Source organism: Octopus sinensis, linkage group LG12, assembly GCF_006345805.1.
Source record: "Octopus sinensis linkage group LG12, ASM634580v1, whole genome shotgun sequence".
Taxonomy (NCBI): domain Eukaryota; kingdom Metazoa; phylum Mollusca; class Cephalopoda; order Octopoda; family Octopodidae; genus Octopus; species Octopus sinensis.
The window spans coordinates 57,495,371-57,509,099 of NC_043008.1; the positions used below are offsets into that span (position 1 = coordinate 57,495,371).

The following is a 13,729-nucleotide window of genomic DNA, read 5'->3' on the forward strand; positions in this document are numbered from 1 at the left end:
TGTGGATCTTTCTCGACGACAGTCTTTAATTGACTATCATCAATGACAGATGGGTGTCCACTATGCTTATGAACTTCAAGGCTCAGGTCTCCACTGCAAAATTGTTTAAACCATTTTCAAGCTGACCACTCACTGATCATTTCCTTACCAAACGTTTCTTCATTGATACTGAGAGCAGTTTCAGTTGCTTTACATCCTTTTTTGAAGTTGAATAGCAAAATTGATTGAATATCGCACATTGACAGTTCCATTTCAGATGATTGTAACCTGCAGCAGTGTGAATTTATTTATTTATTAATGCATTTGGGCAAGTCTATGTTTGTATTATCAGACAATTGCCAAAAAAAAAAAGTTTAAAAAATTCAAAACTGCAAAAATCTGGTACAAATTTTTTTTATGGTTCAAAGCGTTGCTTACTTTTTACTCTACTTGATATCTTCTATCTTTGAGGCATATTGGGAGGTGCTTTTATGAGGCAGGGCAGATTCAGACAGATTATTATGTGGAAAGGATGCACTAAATAGAAATAATTTTGCATGTATTGTATATTTCCAGTTGACATTTCGTAACAACTTAGAGAGAGAAATGCCTGACAGTCCAATATGTCAAACATTTCAGACATTTACGTTTAGTATGTTCCACATAAAGTCATGAACTTTAGAAGAAGTGACCGACTGACTTATTAGGCCGATCGATCACTTCCTTTTTTTTGCATTGCTCTTTTTTTTTTTTTTAATATTTATTAATAAAGATTTGACATAAATGTTAAAAGCATCTTTAAGATATTACAAATTATGTAATAAAGAATAGAAATATCAATTTTTATATTATCTCGAGGATGTTACAAAGTATATAATGAAAGATAAAATGAAAAAGTAATATGAAAATTATTCATTCAATGGTTCTGGTGATGGAGCTGCTCTATTTGAATTCATCATTTTGCGGTATTTGCACCATTTTGGTGTTTCTCCTCATCCTTGTTCGTTGCCGGAATCTGAGGAGTTGTCGAGCTTGATAGTGTCCCCACTTCGATCAGGAGACGGAGTCCGAAGTCTGTCTCGTCTTTGTCTACTTTGTTCTCGCAGTATTTCATACTCTTCTACAATATTAACAAGATTATCATCGCTTGACGATTCATCGTCATTGAGTTCACGAAAACAAAGTTCATAAAATAGGATATTCCAAATAAAAGGATTTATTTTTTTCTTAACGTATCTTAGGAATGGAGATGCACAGTTGAATGTATATTCAGTATATCTTGTTATAAATGCAATTTTTTCTGCTAATGGTGCATTTTGGTCAAATTTGTTATTAGAGGTTATAATTAACGGAGTTCTATGTACAACTTGGTCTTGTTTGAATTTTACTGATACCTCTGTGTCAGTTCCCTCTGCTAATTTTTTGAATGTTTGCAACGTTTCAAGAGTGAAGTTGGGTTCTTCAATGAGTCCGATTTCAATGTTTGAGATTTTGGAATGGAAAACTACTGGTGCCTTTTATGGTGCTGACATGTGTGAACATGTCGGCTATGCTTCTTGCAATCATAGTCTTACCCGTATTAGGTAAGCCTCTTAGAACTAAGAGGTTTCTTTTAGGTTTTTTTCTTGTTTAAAAGTTCCCAAACATTTTCAACGAATAAAGGTTCTGAGATATCTTGCGTCGTTAAAATTGATTTGAATTTGTAATATTACTTTAACGATGTGCTTGTCTGGTTCTACCGACTCTCGTTATTTCATAATTACATAAACCCTGTGGCCATTTGCATAAGTTTGTTTTGGCAGAATTACTTATAGTAGCGTTATCTGTACCCCAGGCCATCCATCCCATTGTTTGTGGACTACCAGATATATATTCTATCTATTCTATATACATATTCAATCTATTTCTGAGTGATATGTTATTGTTACCATAAATGAAATTTTTGCAGGTTGATTTTGTGAATCTAAAATTGGTATGGCATCTAAAGTAGCTATTGGTGGAGGATTTGAAGGATTTATAGGAAATTGTGTTAAATGTGATCTTCCAGTATTTTCTTCTTCGTCTGTTTTATCTACTGCTAGATCTTTACTCCATGAACCGTCTTTAGTAGGTGCCCACTGACTTTTTTTAGCACCGAAATAAGTGTTTATTTCGCAGATGGAGGTTGTTATCAATACTTCTACCCAGCATGGCACATGTTTGTGCCTTGTTGACTAGTTTCTCGATGACAAGCGCCAACCTCTCAGCTAACACCTTGGCCAAAGTTTTCAAATCTGCGTTGAGCAGAGTGATGGGCCTGAAATTATCTATGATGTCCCCCTTATTTGGGTCTTTTTTAATCAGTGCCACTGCACCTCGCCTTACAAAAGCAGGGATACTCCCGTTTTGCTGCCAGTTACAGTAGACAGCTGCCAAGATGCCTCCAAACAAGTCTGGCATATGACAATAAAGTTCGTAGGGCAGACCATCCAAGCCTGGTGACTTGTCTGTCGCGCAGCCTGCCATCGCATCCTGTACATCCGCAGCTGTGATAGGCGTTTCACAAGACTCCGCCTCTCTTGCTGAGAGTCGTGGCAAGGCATGCAGGTAGGCACTAAAGTCCACTCTGCGTTCCGACCCACCACTTGTCCCAAACAGTTGGGTGAAGTGTTGTTGAAAAGCCTCACACATCCTTTTAGGCTCGAGCAATTCGCGCCCCTGTTCATCTGTAAGAGACTTGATGGTGGCTCTGTTGCCTCATTGCGTCTCCACCACTCGGGCTTCTCGGGCAGCTCCAATTCCTTCGTTCCTCAGAGCACGCATCCTTCATGTTTGGTGTTGAGGTGTTGGTCGAGGGCCAACCTCGCTGCCAGTACGTTGGACACGATGCCAGTTCGAAGTGCCTCTTCTAAATTCTTAACTAAGTCTCCCTCTATTCTATTTCGGTCTAATGTTAGGGCCTTACTGTACCTGACTGATTCTACTTTAATTGCTTTTTTTAGAGCATACCACCATCTGTTGTTGATGATGGTACCTGTCCAAGCTCTCTTAACTAATGTGCTGGTCTGATCCTTGTAAGCCTGTCGTGCTGTAAAAGACGCGTTCAGCTTCCAGTAACCAGGACCCATATGCAAATATTTGGAGAAAACAAAATATTTGATATTAAAACAGGGCTGAAAATGCCCCTAGGGGCAAAATCCCCCAGGTAAAAAACACACCCAGCTTAATTAGGATAGTCAACAGAGAAGCTTTGTGGACCGTGTTGAAAACATAGGTCGGGTCTGTGAACATGGAGTGTAAATCCATTCATTGTTCAAAGCACTTCTCCTTGACTTTGACACACAGCAAACACTATATCTATGGTGCTGTGGCCAGGGCAGAAGCCACACTGGTCTTTAGGTGAGTTGTTCTCAGAGACGCCAGTTATAATCCTGCTCAAGAGGATGTGAGCCAGGATTTTTCCAGCAATGGAAAGCCGGGAAATGTCCCTGTAATTTCTGCAGTCTGGTTTGGCTCCATTGTTCTTGTAGAGCATAACTATGGTGGCATCTCGGGAAGTCTGCTGCTGAACGCTCTTCCTCCCAAATGGACACAAGGATGTTGTGGAATGCTTTGTAAGCTGTGGTACCAAGTGTTCTGTACAATTCTGCAAGGAGTCCATCTGCTCCCGGAGCTTTACTACTGTTCATGTTTTTTATGGTAGTCTTGACCCCCAGCAGCTGGTCAAGAAGTCAGACATGGTCAACAGTAATGGAAATCTTGAGCAAAATGAAATTACGAATCCAATCAACAACCAAGAGACTTATATATTATTTGGTGATCTCTACCAATTCTTCAGAGATAGTTTTGGATTGCTGAATAGTATTTACAACTTCGTTCTTAGATTTTGCTTCTCAAGCACTAGTTTTAGTTTTTCAGAAATAAAGTGCTTTGAGGATCTGTGTTGGATATAAAGCTTTTGTTGTGTTAAGCAGAAGGCCACTACTTCATTTCTTGAATTATGTGTGATATTGGTCCATTGACTAGTGCCAACCCTGTAAAATGCTCTTTCCAGGGTGTATTTCATAAGGTTTAAATTACTTCTTTGAAGACCTTCAACAAAGCTTGATGTGAAGGAGTGTCGCCTGCATTCTGATTGTTCATATTGGGTACTCTTGTACTGATGAGGGCCACAGCATCAAGTTGATGGCTGAAAGTAATGTAAACATGACAGACATTGGCATAATAATCACACTGAATATACACTCATTTTCAATGCATATGAAGTGAGCATATGAAACTGAATGTATGTACAAGGCTTTAGAAAAGCCCTGTTACACTCATTACAATGCACACAAGGATAGTTTTAATTGATGTTGCCACCCTCGGTGCAAGCGAGGCCTGAAGGCTGTGCACACATTGTGGACAAAGTCCTTCTTCATATGGGTCCACACATGGTTGAAAGAAGACTTCAGCTTGTTGGGATTGCTGTAGCGAGCTTTGCAGGCCTTACCCTCAACATGTACTCATACACTGTAGTCGAGTGGGTCAGGGTCAGACGACTGTAGTGGCCAAAATCCTTTGACAAGAAGTTCATGTTTGACCCCCAGCTACTCTCACAGAACCTGCTGAACGATGTAGTCTATCTTCATTATTTTTCTCACCTAGAGGAGGACATTGATAGCCAAGATGTTCTTGTAGTCAGCTTCGGTGAGCCTTAACCAGTTGCGAACCACACCAGCAGCATCTTCTTGCTATTTGAAGTCGCAATGCGAAGCATCATCAAGGAGGCCGGGTGCTTAGTTGTGGACATGTATAGACGTCCTGGTTGAAGCTGATCATGTGATCGTTCTGATTGTTGATGACTAGATTGACCACGAAAGTGTTTTCATTAGAAAAAAATGAGAATTCCATTGCCATGACACTTCAAGTCATTGAGTAGGCAACGGACTTGTGACCCATGCACAGGAGAGTTGAGATCTTGATTTTTTTCCTTTTAACTTCCATCTCAATACACCTGCATGCAATGGAAAAGTAGAACTTCAAGTACGTTTGATGGCACATTTTCTGTCACACTCTTTAACCTCTTCAAAGATCAAAATTTACAAAGCCTGGTATCTTTGTGAAGGCCATTATTTTGAGAGGCCCTCTTCTCCAAACAACCTAATGTAGCAGTTTATGTGGTTTGTTTTTGGAGACTTGAGTTCTGCTCCCTAAATGACAGTATCCCTTTGGTAAAATTCTTTAAATCTCCATTATAGGAGTATCGTATCCAAAATTAGCAACAGGTCAAGAGGTCAGACATGATCAGCAATAATGGAAATTATGAGCAAGATGAAATTACGAACCAAATCAACAACCAAGAGACTTAAATATTACTCAGTGATTTCTGCCAATTCTTGAGAGATAGTTTTGGATAGCTGAGTAGTATTTGCAACTTCATTCTTACATTTTGTTTCTCAAGAAATAGTTTGTTTTTCTGAACTAAAGTATTTTGAGGATCTGTTGGATATGGGGTGATTTTTTTATTTTTTTTATTATTTTTAAGAAGCAAAGGGTCACTGCTTCAGCTCTTAAGTTATGTGTGGTATTGATATATTGACTAGTGTCAAACCTGTAACATGTTGTTTCTATGGTGTATTTAATAAGGCTTCTATTACTTATTTGGAGTCCTTCCACTCAGTTTGATGTGAAGGAGTATCGCCATCAATGTTCTGCATGTTGACCTCGTCACCCAGTAATATTAAAAGGGCTACAGTAGTGGTTCCCAAACTTTTAGAAGTTGTGGCACACTTGAAGCCTTACAAAAAATTACGGGCACATTACACAGAATGCTAAGACATATAATGCAAAATGTAACGAAGTACAAAAATAACTGTAAAAAGGGTATATACCTTTTATCCATTATCTATTTTGCACTGATGAGATGTATGAGCTTGGTGTGTCTTGCCAATTTCTTCAATGTTGGGACATATGTATGACTAGCAGCATAGCCCGGCGTTGCCCGGGTATGTAAGAAACTTTGTCGATAAGCAATGCCCTTTACCTTTTTACTCTTTTTTGTACTCATTGTACCGTTATTTTGTAAAATGAAGCCTAAAAGGCATTCAGGGCATTGTTCCTTTGCATGCATGAAGAAAATTTATGACAGTCAAAGTGCATTTTCTGGTTTTGTTTAGCACACCCAACGCAGTTCGGACCACAGCTAAGCCCTACCTAATCCTAACTTAAGTCTAGCGAAAGGGGGCTCGGGAGCCTCTAGTAGGCAACGACTAATCCCGATCTAGTCCTTTCCCTCTAGGGAATGAAGGCGCATGTGTAGGTTGCAACGTCTTCTCTTCACTCCAATACTTCTGTGTATACGACATTCCTAGCTTTGGGTGAAAACATGAAAACATCATTGCGCCTCCCAACGCGTGAACAGCCCTCATAGAGTTGACCGTGGGCGAAGCACTGTTTGCCCAAATGTAACCCAGCGACTTGTAGTGTTTCGCCTTGGGATTTATTGATGGACTTTGCGAAGCAGAGTTTAACAGGAGACTGAGAATGTCTGAAGTCGATTGGTAGGTCAGCGCCCAACGGTTGAAGGTGCATGCGTGGAATGAAGACGTCCTCTCCCTTCCCACAACCGGTAAGTATTGTGGCTGTTATTAAATGTGGTACCAAATGTTTCACAACCAGACGTGTGCCATTACACTGTTTAGGTGGAACCAAATTCCTGATGAGCATAATGGGCGGCATCCTATTTTCACCGAGCGATAAAAGGTCCCTGGAGAATGCAGCGGATCCGCTGTCACCAATCAATTGCGTGCATGTTAGTTTGGAGGTGCAAGGGCTGCACATGTGCCCAAAGAGCTGATGACTTAAGGCGCACGGCATCGGCACGGGTTCCTTTAGGAATAACAGGTCTGCCTGAAGTCTCCTGAAAGAAGTAAAGTCAATCCTCCCATGGGGGCCGTAGAGTCTCTGATGTCTTGCAGGGACCTGTCCAGTGCCTCACATCTTAATTTAGCTAACTAATAAAATCGAGGAAAGAGTGAGAGAAAGTTGTGGTGAAAGAGTCAGCAGAAGTTCGCCCGGTCTGAGATTCGAACTCACGATCCCTCGACCGCGAGTCCGCTGCTTTAACCACTAGGCCATGTGCCTCCACTGTTGGTGAGAGTGGAAAATCCTAATTTGCATAAAGGTGATGTTGAAAATTACTGTAAAATGGTGAAAGCTTTTTTGGATATTGACAGGTATTCTTCTCTGATTCCCTATATTTAATCTTCAATCCACCATCGGTGGATATAGCAGCTAGTTCTTCTTTGGTTAATGTTAAACTAGCATCGTATGAAATTTTTATGAATGGATTTTGAATCCAGTATATTGTTTAGTGTTATATCGGCAGATTACGATAATTTATCTTCCAAATTTGTCAAACGTTCGAGTATTAAAAGAGAAGATACCATTTATGCAAGTTCTACTTATCAAAGGAAACCTTTGCAAATTTTCCTCAGAAGCTCTTACAGTAGTTTTTTTTCTTCACACTATTCCACGGATTCTTCACTGATTGTTGGCTTCCTAACTTTTCCTGTTGGTGTTCGGTTGGAGTCCCCCCCCCCCTGCATCAACTTGCTCCATTCATTTCTCATTAGTTACTTGAATGCTTTGTTGATACCAACATCCACAGGTTGGATTTGGCTTGTCAGGCCACCAGGAATAACTGCCAATTGGGTTTCTAACTTTTTTTGTCCCATCAGTTATATGTACCCTAAACTGATCTAACACTGGACTGGCATAGATGGCTTCTTAAAAAGGTTCCCAGGTCTCTTTCTCCAAAGCTTCATACCATCTTGATCCATCCAGCCCTTTGCATGAACATGCACAAGAACTCCTTCTGGCAGCTTCTCTGTTGGAAGTGTATTCTTTTTGAAAATGAGCATGTGTGGCAACTGGGTACCATCAGCACAGCATGCCAGGACAGCTGTGCGAGTCTTTCCATGCCCTCCTGTCTTGATGGCCCCTTTTTGATTCACAGTTTTGTTGGAAGGAGCATCAAAGTTAAGTGGAACTTCGTCCATATTTGCTATGTGGCAAAGTTCAAAGTTGGTATTCTTGTGTAAATTAATGATATAAGAACGAAGCTTAATCATTTCTTCATAAGCATCAGGCATCTTCTGAGCAAGCTTGATTCTAGTCCTTAGACTGTTATTAAATGTGGTACCAAATGTTTCACAACCAGACGTGTGCCATTACACTGTTTAGGTGGAACCAAATTCCTGATGAGCATAATGGGTGGCATCCTATTTTCACCGAGCGATAAAAGGTCCCTGGAGAATGCAGCGGATCCGCTGTCACCAATCAATTGCGCGCATGTTAGTTTGGAGGTGCAAGGGCCACACATGTGCCCAAAGAGCTGACGACTTAAGGCGCACGGCATCGGCACGGGTTCCTTTAGGAATAACAGGTCTGCCTGAAGTCTCCCGAAAGAAGTAAAGTCAATCCTCCCAAGGGGGCCGTAGAGTCTCTGATGTCTTGCAGGGACCTGTCCAGTGCCTCAAGGGCGCTTTGTGTGCCATAGTGCACTCGTCCCATACTCTCACATCTTAATTTAGCTAACTAATAAAATCGAAGAAAGAGTGAGAGAAAGTTGTGGTGAAAGAGTCAGAAGTTCGCCCGGTCTGAGATTCGAACTCACGATCCCTCGACCGCGAGTCCGCTGCTTTAACCACTAGGCCATGTGCCTCCACTGTTGGTGAGAGTGGAAAATCCTAATTTGCATAAAGGTGATGTTGAAAATTACTGTAAAATGGTGAAAGCTTTTTTGGATATTGACAGGTATTCTTCTCTGATTCCCTATATTTAATCTTCAATCCACCATCGGTGGATATAGCAGCTAGTTCTTCTTTGGTTAATGTTAAACTAGCATCGTATGAAATTTTTATGAATGGACTTTGAATCCAGTATATTGTTTAGTGTTATATCGGCAGATTACGATAATTTATCTTCCAAATTTGTCAAACGTTCGAGTATTAAAAGAGAAGATACCATTTATGCAAGTTCTACTTATCAAAGGAAACCTTTGCAAATTTTCCTCAGAAGCTCTTACAGTAGTTTTTTTTCTTCACACTATTCCACGGATTCTTCACTGATTGTTGACTTCCTAACTTTTCCTGTTGGTGTTCGGTTGGAGTCCCCCCCCCCCCCCCGCATCAACTTGCTCCATTCATTTCTCATTAGTTACTTGAATGCTTTGTTGATACCAACATCCACAGGTTGGATTTGGCTTGTCAGGCCACCAGGAATAACTGCCAATTGGGTTTCTAACTTTTTTTGTCCCAACAGTTATATGTACCCTAAACTGATCTAACACTGGACTGGCATAGATGGCTTCTTAAAAAGGTTCCCCAGGTCTCTTTCTCCAAAGCCAAAAGGAGTAGTAATTGCTGTTTTAGGAATATCGTCTGAGTTGACCGGTATTTGACGGTAGGCACGTATCAGGTCAACTTTAGAAAAAATAGTACAGCCATGTAAATTTGCCGAAAAATCGTTTAAAATCCTTATGGGATATTTGTCTGGAATCGTCACCGAATTTAGACGCCGATAATCTCCCACCGGGCGAAAATCTGTATGCCCTGTTCTTACTAAATGAAGGAGGTCCAGTTGTTGTTATAAAGTGTCGTGTCGAATGCAATGGCTTAGCCACCCTAAAGGTAACATCATATAGCTCTGGAAAAGAAGCTAAAAGAGAGTGAAAAACATCTCCAGATGTACCGACAAAAAATGTCGGGCTAAGAGCTAAATTGGTAGATTCTCCGGTCGGCGTGGAGAGTGTAGTCGAACTATCGACCAACCTCCGACGTCTGACATCTACCAACAAATCAAATTTATCCAGAAAATCCGCACCTAAAATAGGATGTGGAATGTCGGCAATGACAAAAACCCATTGAAAGTCTCGTCGAAGACCAATATCAAGGCGCAACGAGATCTGACCGAATGTGGCTATTGGTGACGAGTCAATAGCGTGCAAGATGATGTTAGATCGCTTTGGCCTGTCGGTTGTGCAACGCAGAGGCCAAATACTGCAACAAGAACCAGTGTCCACCATGAAGTTTTTCTTCGACACTAGATCTTTAACAAAGAATGCACGATAACCAGAAAATGTTGTGGAGGAAGTTGACGTGCTCAAATTCTCCGAATCTAGTTTAAAGACTTATAAGTGCATGGCTGTGTGCATCTATGTGCATTCTCTCCATACTTGGAGTGGTACCAACACAGTCCAGACTTAGACTGTTTTGATCTCGAGGATGAACGACTGCGACTTCGCGATTTTGAAGATCGCGACACATCGCGTCCATCCTTTTAGTGAGGGTTTCTATTAGTTTAGAAAGCCCCTCAATTGAGGCCGAAGAAGTTTGTGAACAGGCACAAACAGACCGTGACGATGGTTGAACGGCAAATTCAACCATCTTATCAGCCATCGTTGCTATTTGGTCCACTGTATTTGTCTCTACTGCTGCTCGGTAGTAATACTTTGTGCACGAAATTGTGCCTCTAACTGTGAAAACCACAGTGTGACATCACCTATAAAAGTAGGTAACGAACCCATAAACATTTTGTAGCCTTTTATTCACTAGATGACTCTGTCAAATGGAAAAAAAGAAAATTGACAACGAACCAACGCTGAACAGACGCAACAAGGAAAAACAAAGGGAAAAAAGAAAGGAAGAAAGAAAGAAAGACCAACAATTGAACCAATAAATTTTGAATGTGCAATTTACAAAAAAAAATGGGTTTTTTGGTTTTTTTTTTGTTTGTACTGTGTGCACAGAGAATAGAAAAAAAATTCTTTTCTCTTTTTTGTTTTTTTACCAACCTTCGTCGCGTTTTAATCGAGAAAAAAATTTCTTCTCTTTTTTTTTTTTTTTTCTTCCGTGCGTGAGTGCAGATGAAGAAACAAACTGTTGAAAGGGACTGGAAAACAGGTTGGTCGTGTTTCAGACTTGGCAGAAAAACTGGATTTTTTTCTTTTTGTTGAGTGTTCTCTGGAACTTCGGGGTCACCACTGTAAGGAATATGTGAATATCTCCTCTTGCACTTTGGGGGTGCAAGTTGGTGCAATCACTTTCCTTGCTTTTATATCCAGACTCTACCAGTCAAAGAAACACAAAACGCAGACGTAAAAAATAGATATACTTTATTGTTTTATACCGGTGAGAAATCAGTGGTACATCTGATGTCCTTGGTTCTGGGCGCGCAAGGCTGAAAGTTAATCGATTGTAATATTTACAATGTTCAGCCGCTAAAAACAGAACGGGTCAAAAATGGCGTCCGGAGGAAGAAGATGATTTGACTGCAACAATTCAGGTTAAAAGTCTTCGGCCAAAAGACTGCTGCTATCAACCGGAGAGAGAGCGAATTAAACGTCTGCTTCTATGAAATGCCTGCCGCTGTCTGTCGGACGCTAATGGTCAACGCTTTACGCTCCCTTGCCTCTTTGTTAAGGCTCACGCTCCCTTGCCTCTATAAGCTAAGGCCACGTCAGCAAAATTCCCTCTTTCGGACTTCGTGTATTCGCGAGAGGGCGTTGCGCGCGCGCTGTTGTATAGGATCACTACAGCTTCATACCATCTCGATCCATCCAGCCCTTTGCATGAACATGCACAAGAACTCCTTCTGGCAGCTTCTCCGTTGGAAGTGTCTTCTTTTTGAAAATGAGCATGAGTGACAACTGGGTACCATCAGCACAGCATGCCAGGACAGCTGTGTGAGTCTTTCCATGCCCTCCTGTCTTGATGGCCCCTTTTTGATTCAGTTTTGTTGGAAGGAGCATCAAAGTTAAGTGGAACTTCATCCATATTTGCTATGTGGCAAAGTTCAAAGTTGGTATTCTTGTGTAAATTAATGATATAAGAACGAAGCTTAATCATTTCTTCATAAGCATCAGGCATCTTCTGAGCAAGCTTGATTCTAGTCCTTAGACTGTTATTAAATGTGGTACCAAATGTTTCACAACCAGACGTGTGCCATTACACTGTTTAGGTGGAACCAAATTCCTGATGAGCATAATGGGTGGCATCCTATTTTCACCGAGCGATAAAAGGTCCCTGGAGAATGCAGCGGATCCGCTGTCACCAATCAATTGCGCGCATGTTAGTTTGGAGGTGCAAGGGCCACACATGTGCCCAAACAGCTGACGACTTAATGCGCACGGCATCGGCATGGGTTCCTTTAGGAATAACAGGTCTGCCTGAAGTTTCCTGAAAGAAGTAAAGTCAATCCTCCCAAGGGGGCCGTAGAGTCTCTGATGTCTTGCAGGGACCTGTCCAGTGCCTCAAGGGCGCCTTTGTGTGCCATAGTGCACTCGTCCCATACTCTCACATCTTAATTTAGCTAACTAATAAAATCGAAGAAAGAGTGAGAGAAAGTTGTGGTGAAAGAGTCAGCAGAAGTTCGCCCGGTCTGAGATTCGAACTCACGATCCCTCAACCGCGAGTCCGCTGCTTTAACCACTAGGCCATGTGCCTCCACTGTTGGTGAGAGTGGAAAATCCTAATTTGCATAAAGGTGATGTTGAAAATTACTGTAAAATGGTGAAAGCTTTTTTGGATATTGACAGGTATTCTTCTCTGATTCCCTATATTTAATCTGCAATCCACCATCGGTGGATATAGCAGCTAGTTCTTCTTTGGTTAATGTTAAACTAGCATCGTATGAAATATTTATGAATGGATTTTGAATCCAGTATATTGTTTAGTGTTATATCGGCAGATTACGATAATTTATCTTCCAAATTTGTCAAACGTTCAAGTATTACAGAGAAGATACCATTTATGCAAGTTCTACTTATCAAAGGAAACCTTTGCAAATTTTCCTCAGAAGCTCTTACAGTAGTTTTTTTCTTCACACTATTCCACGGATTCTTCACTGATTGTTGGCTTCCTAACTTTTCCTGTTGGTGTTCGGTTGGAGTCCCCCCCCCCCTGCATCAACTTGCTCCATTCATTTCTCATTAGTTACTTGAATGCTTTGTTGATACCAATATCCACAGGTTGGATTTGGCTTGTCAGGCCACCAGGAATAACTGCCAATTGGGTTTCTAACTTTTTTTGTCCCATCAGTTATATGTACCCTAAACTGATCTAACACTGGACTGGCATAGATGGCTTCTTAAAAAGGTTCCCAGGTCTCTTTCTCCAAAGCTTCATACCATCTTGATCCATCCAGCCCTTTGCATGAACATGCACAAGAACTCCTTCTGGCAGCTTCTCCGTTGGAAGTGTCTTCTTTTTGAAAATGAGCATGTGTGGCAACTGGGTACCATCAGCACAGCATGCCAGGACAGCTGTGCGAGTCTTTTCATGCCCTCTTGTCTTGATGGCCCCTTTTTGATTCACAGTTCTGTTGGAAGGAGCATCAAAGTTAAGTGGAACTTCGTCCATATTTGCTGTGTGGCAAAGTTCAAAGTTGGTATTCTTGTGTAAATTAATGATATAAGAACGAAGCTTAATCATTTCTTCATAAGCATCAGGCATCTTCTGAGCAAGCTTGATTCTAGTCCTTAGACTAAAACCATTTCTCTTCATAATACAGAAGCAGCAGATGGGCATGTCTTCAAAAGCAGTTGTCTCGTCTGTCTCTTGTCCTTCCTCATCTCCTGAGCAATCCTTCTTCCTTGATTGATGAGGATCTTTGTCAAAACAAATGCACCAGTTTGCTTTTGGCTTTCAACCCAGTGCTTGAGTTTTTCTTCCAGATTTTGCCACCTTGCCTTTTTGCCTTGTGCTGCTCTCTTCATCCTTGGTATCTG

General features: G+C 41.1%; 2 protein-coding genes across 2 annotated transcripts in view; one reads left to right on the forward strand and one right to left on the reverse strand.

The window, feature by feature from the left end:
* Nucleotides 1–10,616, forward strand: part of LOC115217926 (DNA polymerase eta-like) — a 79,665-nt gene extending 69,049 nt beyond the window's left edge. The window contains exon 12 of the mRNA XM_036508018.1: nt 10,557–10,616. The gene's annotated coding sequence lies outside the window, so the exon portion shown is untranslated. The remainder of the gene's footprint in view (nt 1–10,556) is intronic.
* A 2,214-nt stretch (nt 10,617–12,830) lies between these two features.
* On the reverse strand, nt 12,831–13,528 carry LOC118765647. The gene is made up of 2 exons (XM_036508019.1): nt 13,203–13,528; nt 12,831–13,139 (listed from the first exon to the last, which is right to left on the reverse strand). The coding sequence occupies exons 1-2, from the start codon at nt 13,503–13,505 to the stop codon at nt 13,062–13,064; spliced, it is 381 nt and encodes a 126-aa protein (XP_036363912.1). The 5' UTR covers nt 13,506–13,528; the 3' UTR covers nt 12,831–13,061.
* Nucleotides 13,529–13,729: the final 201 nt, after the last annotated feature.

Excerpts from the sequence above, each read along its gene's own strand:
- LOC118765647 (XM_036508019.1), bottom strand. The coding sequence starts at position 13,505 with ATGAAGAGAAATGGTTTTAGTCTAAGGACTAGAATCAAGCTTGCTCAG. Across the intron at positions 13,140-13,202 it reads TGCTCATTTTCAAAAAGAAG|GATCAAGATGGTATGAAGCT; the intron begins ACACTTCCAACG and ends AAGGGCTGGATG.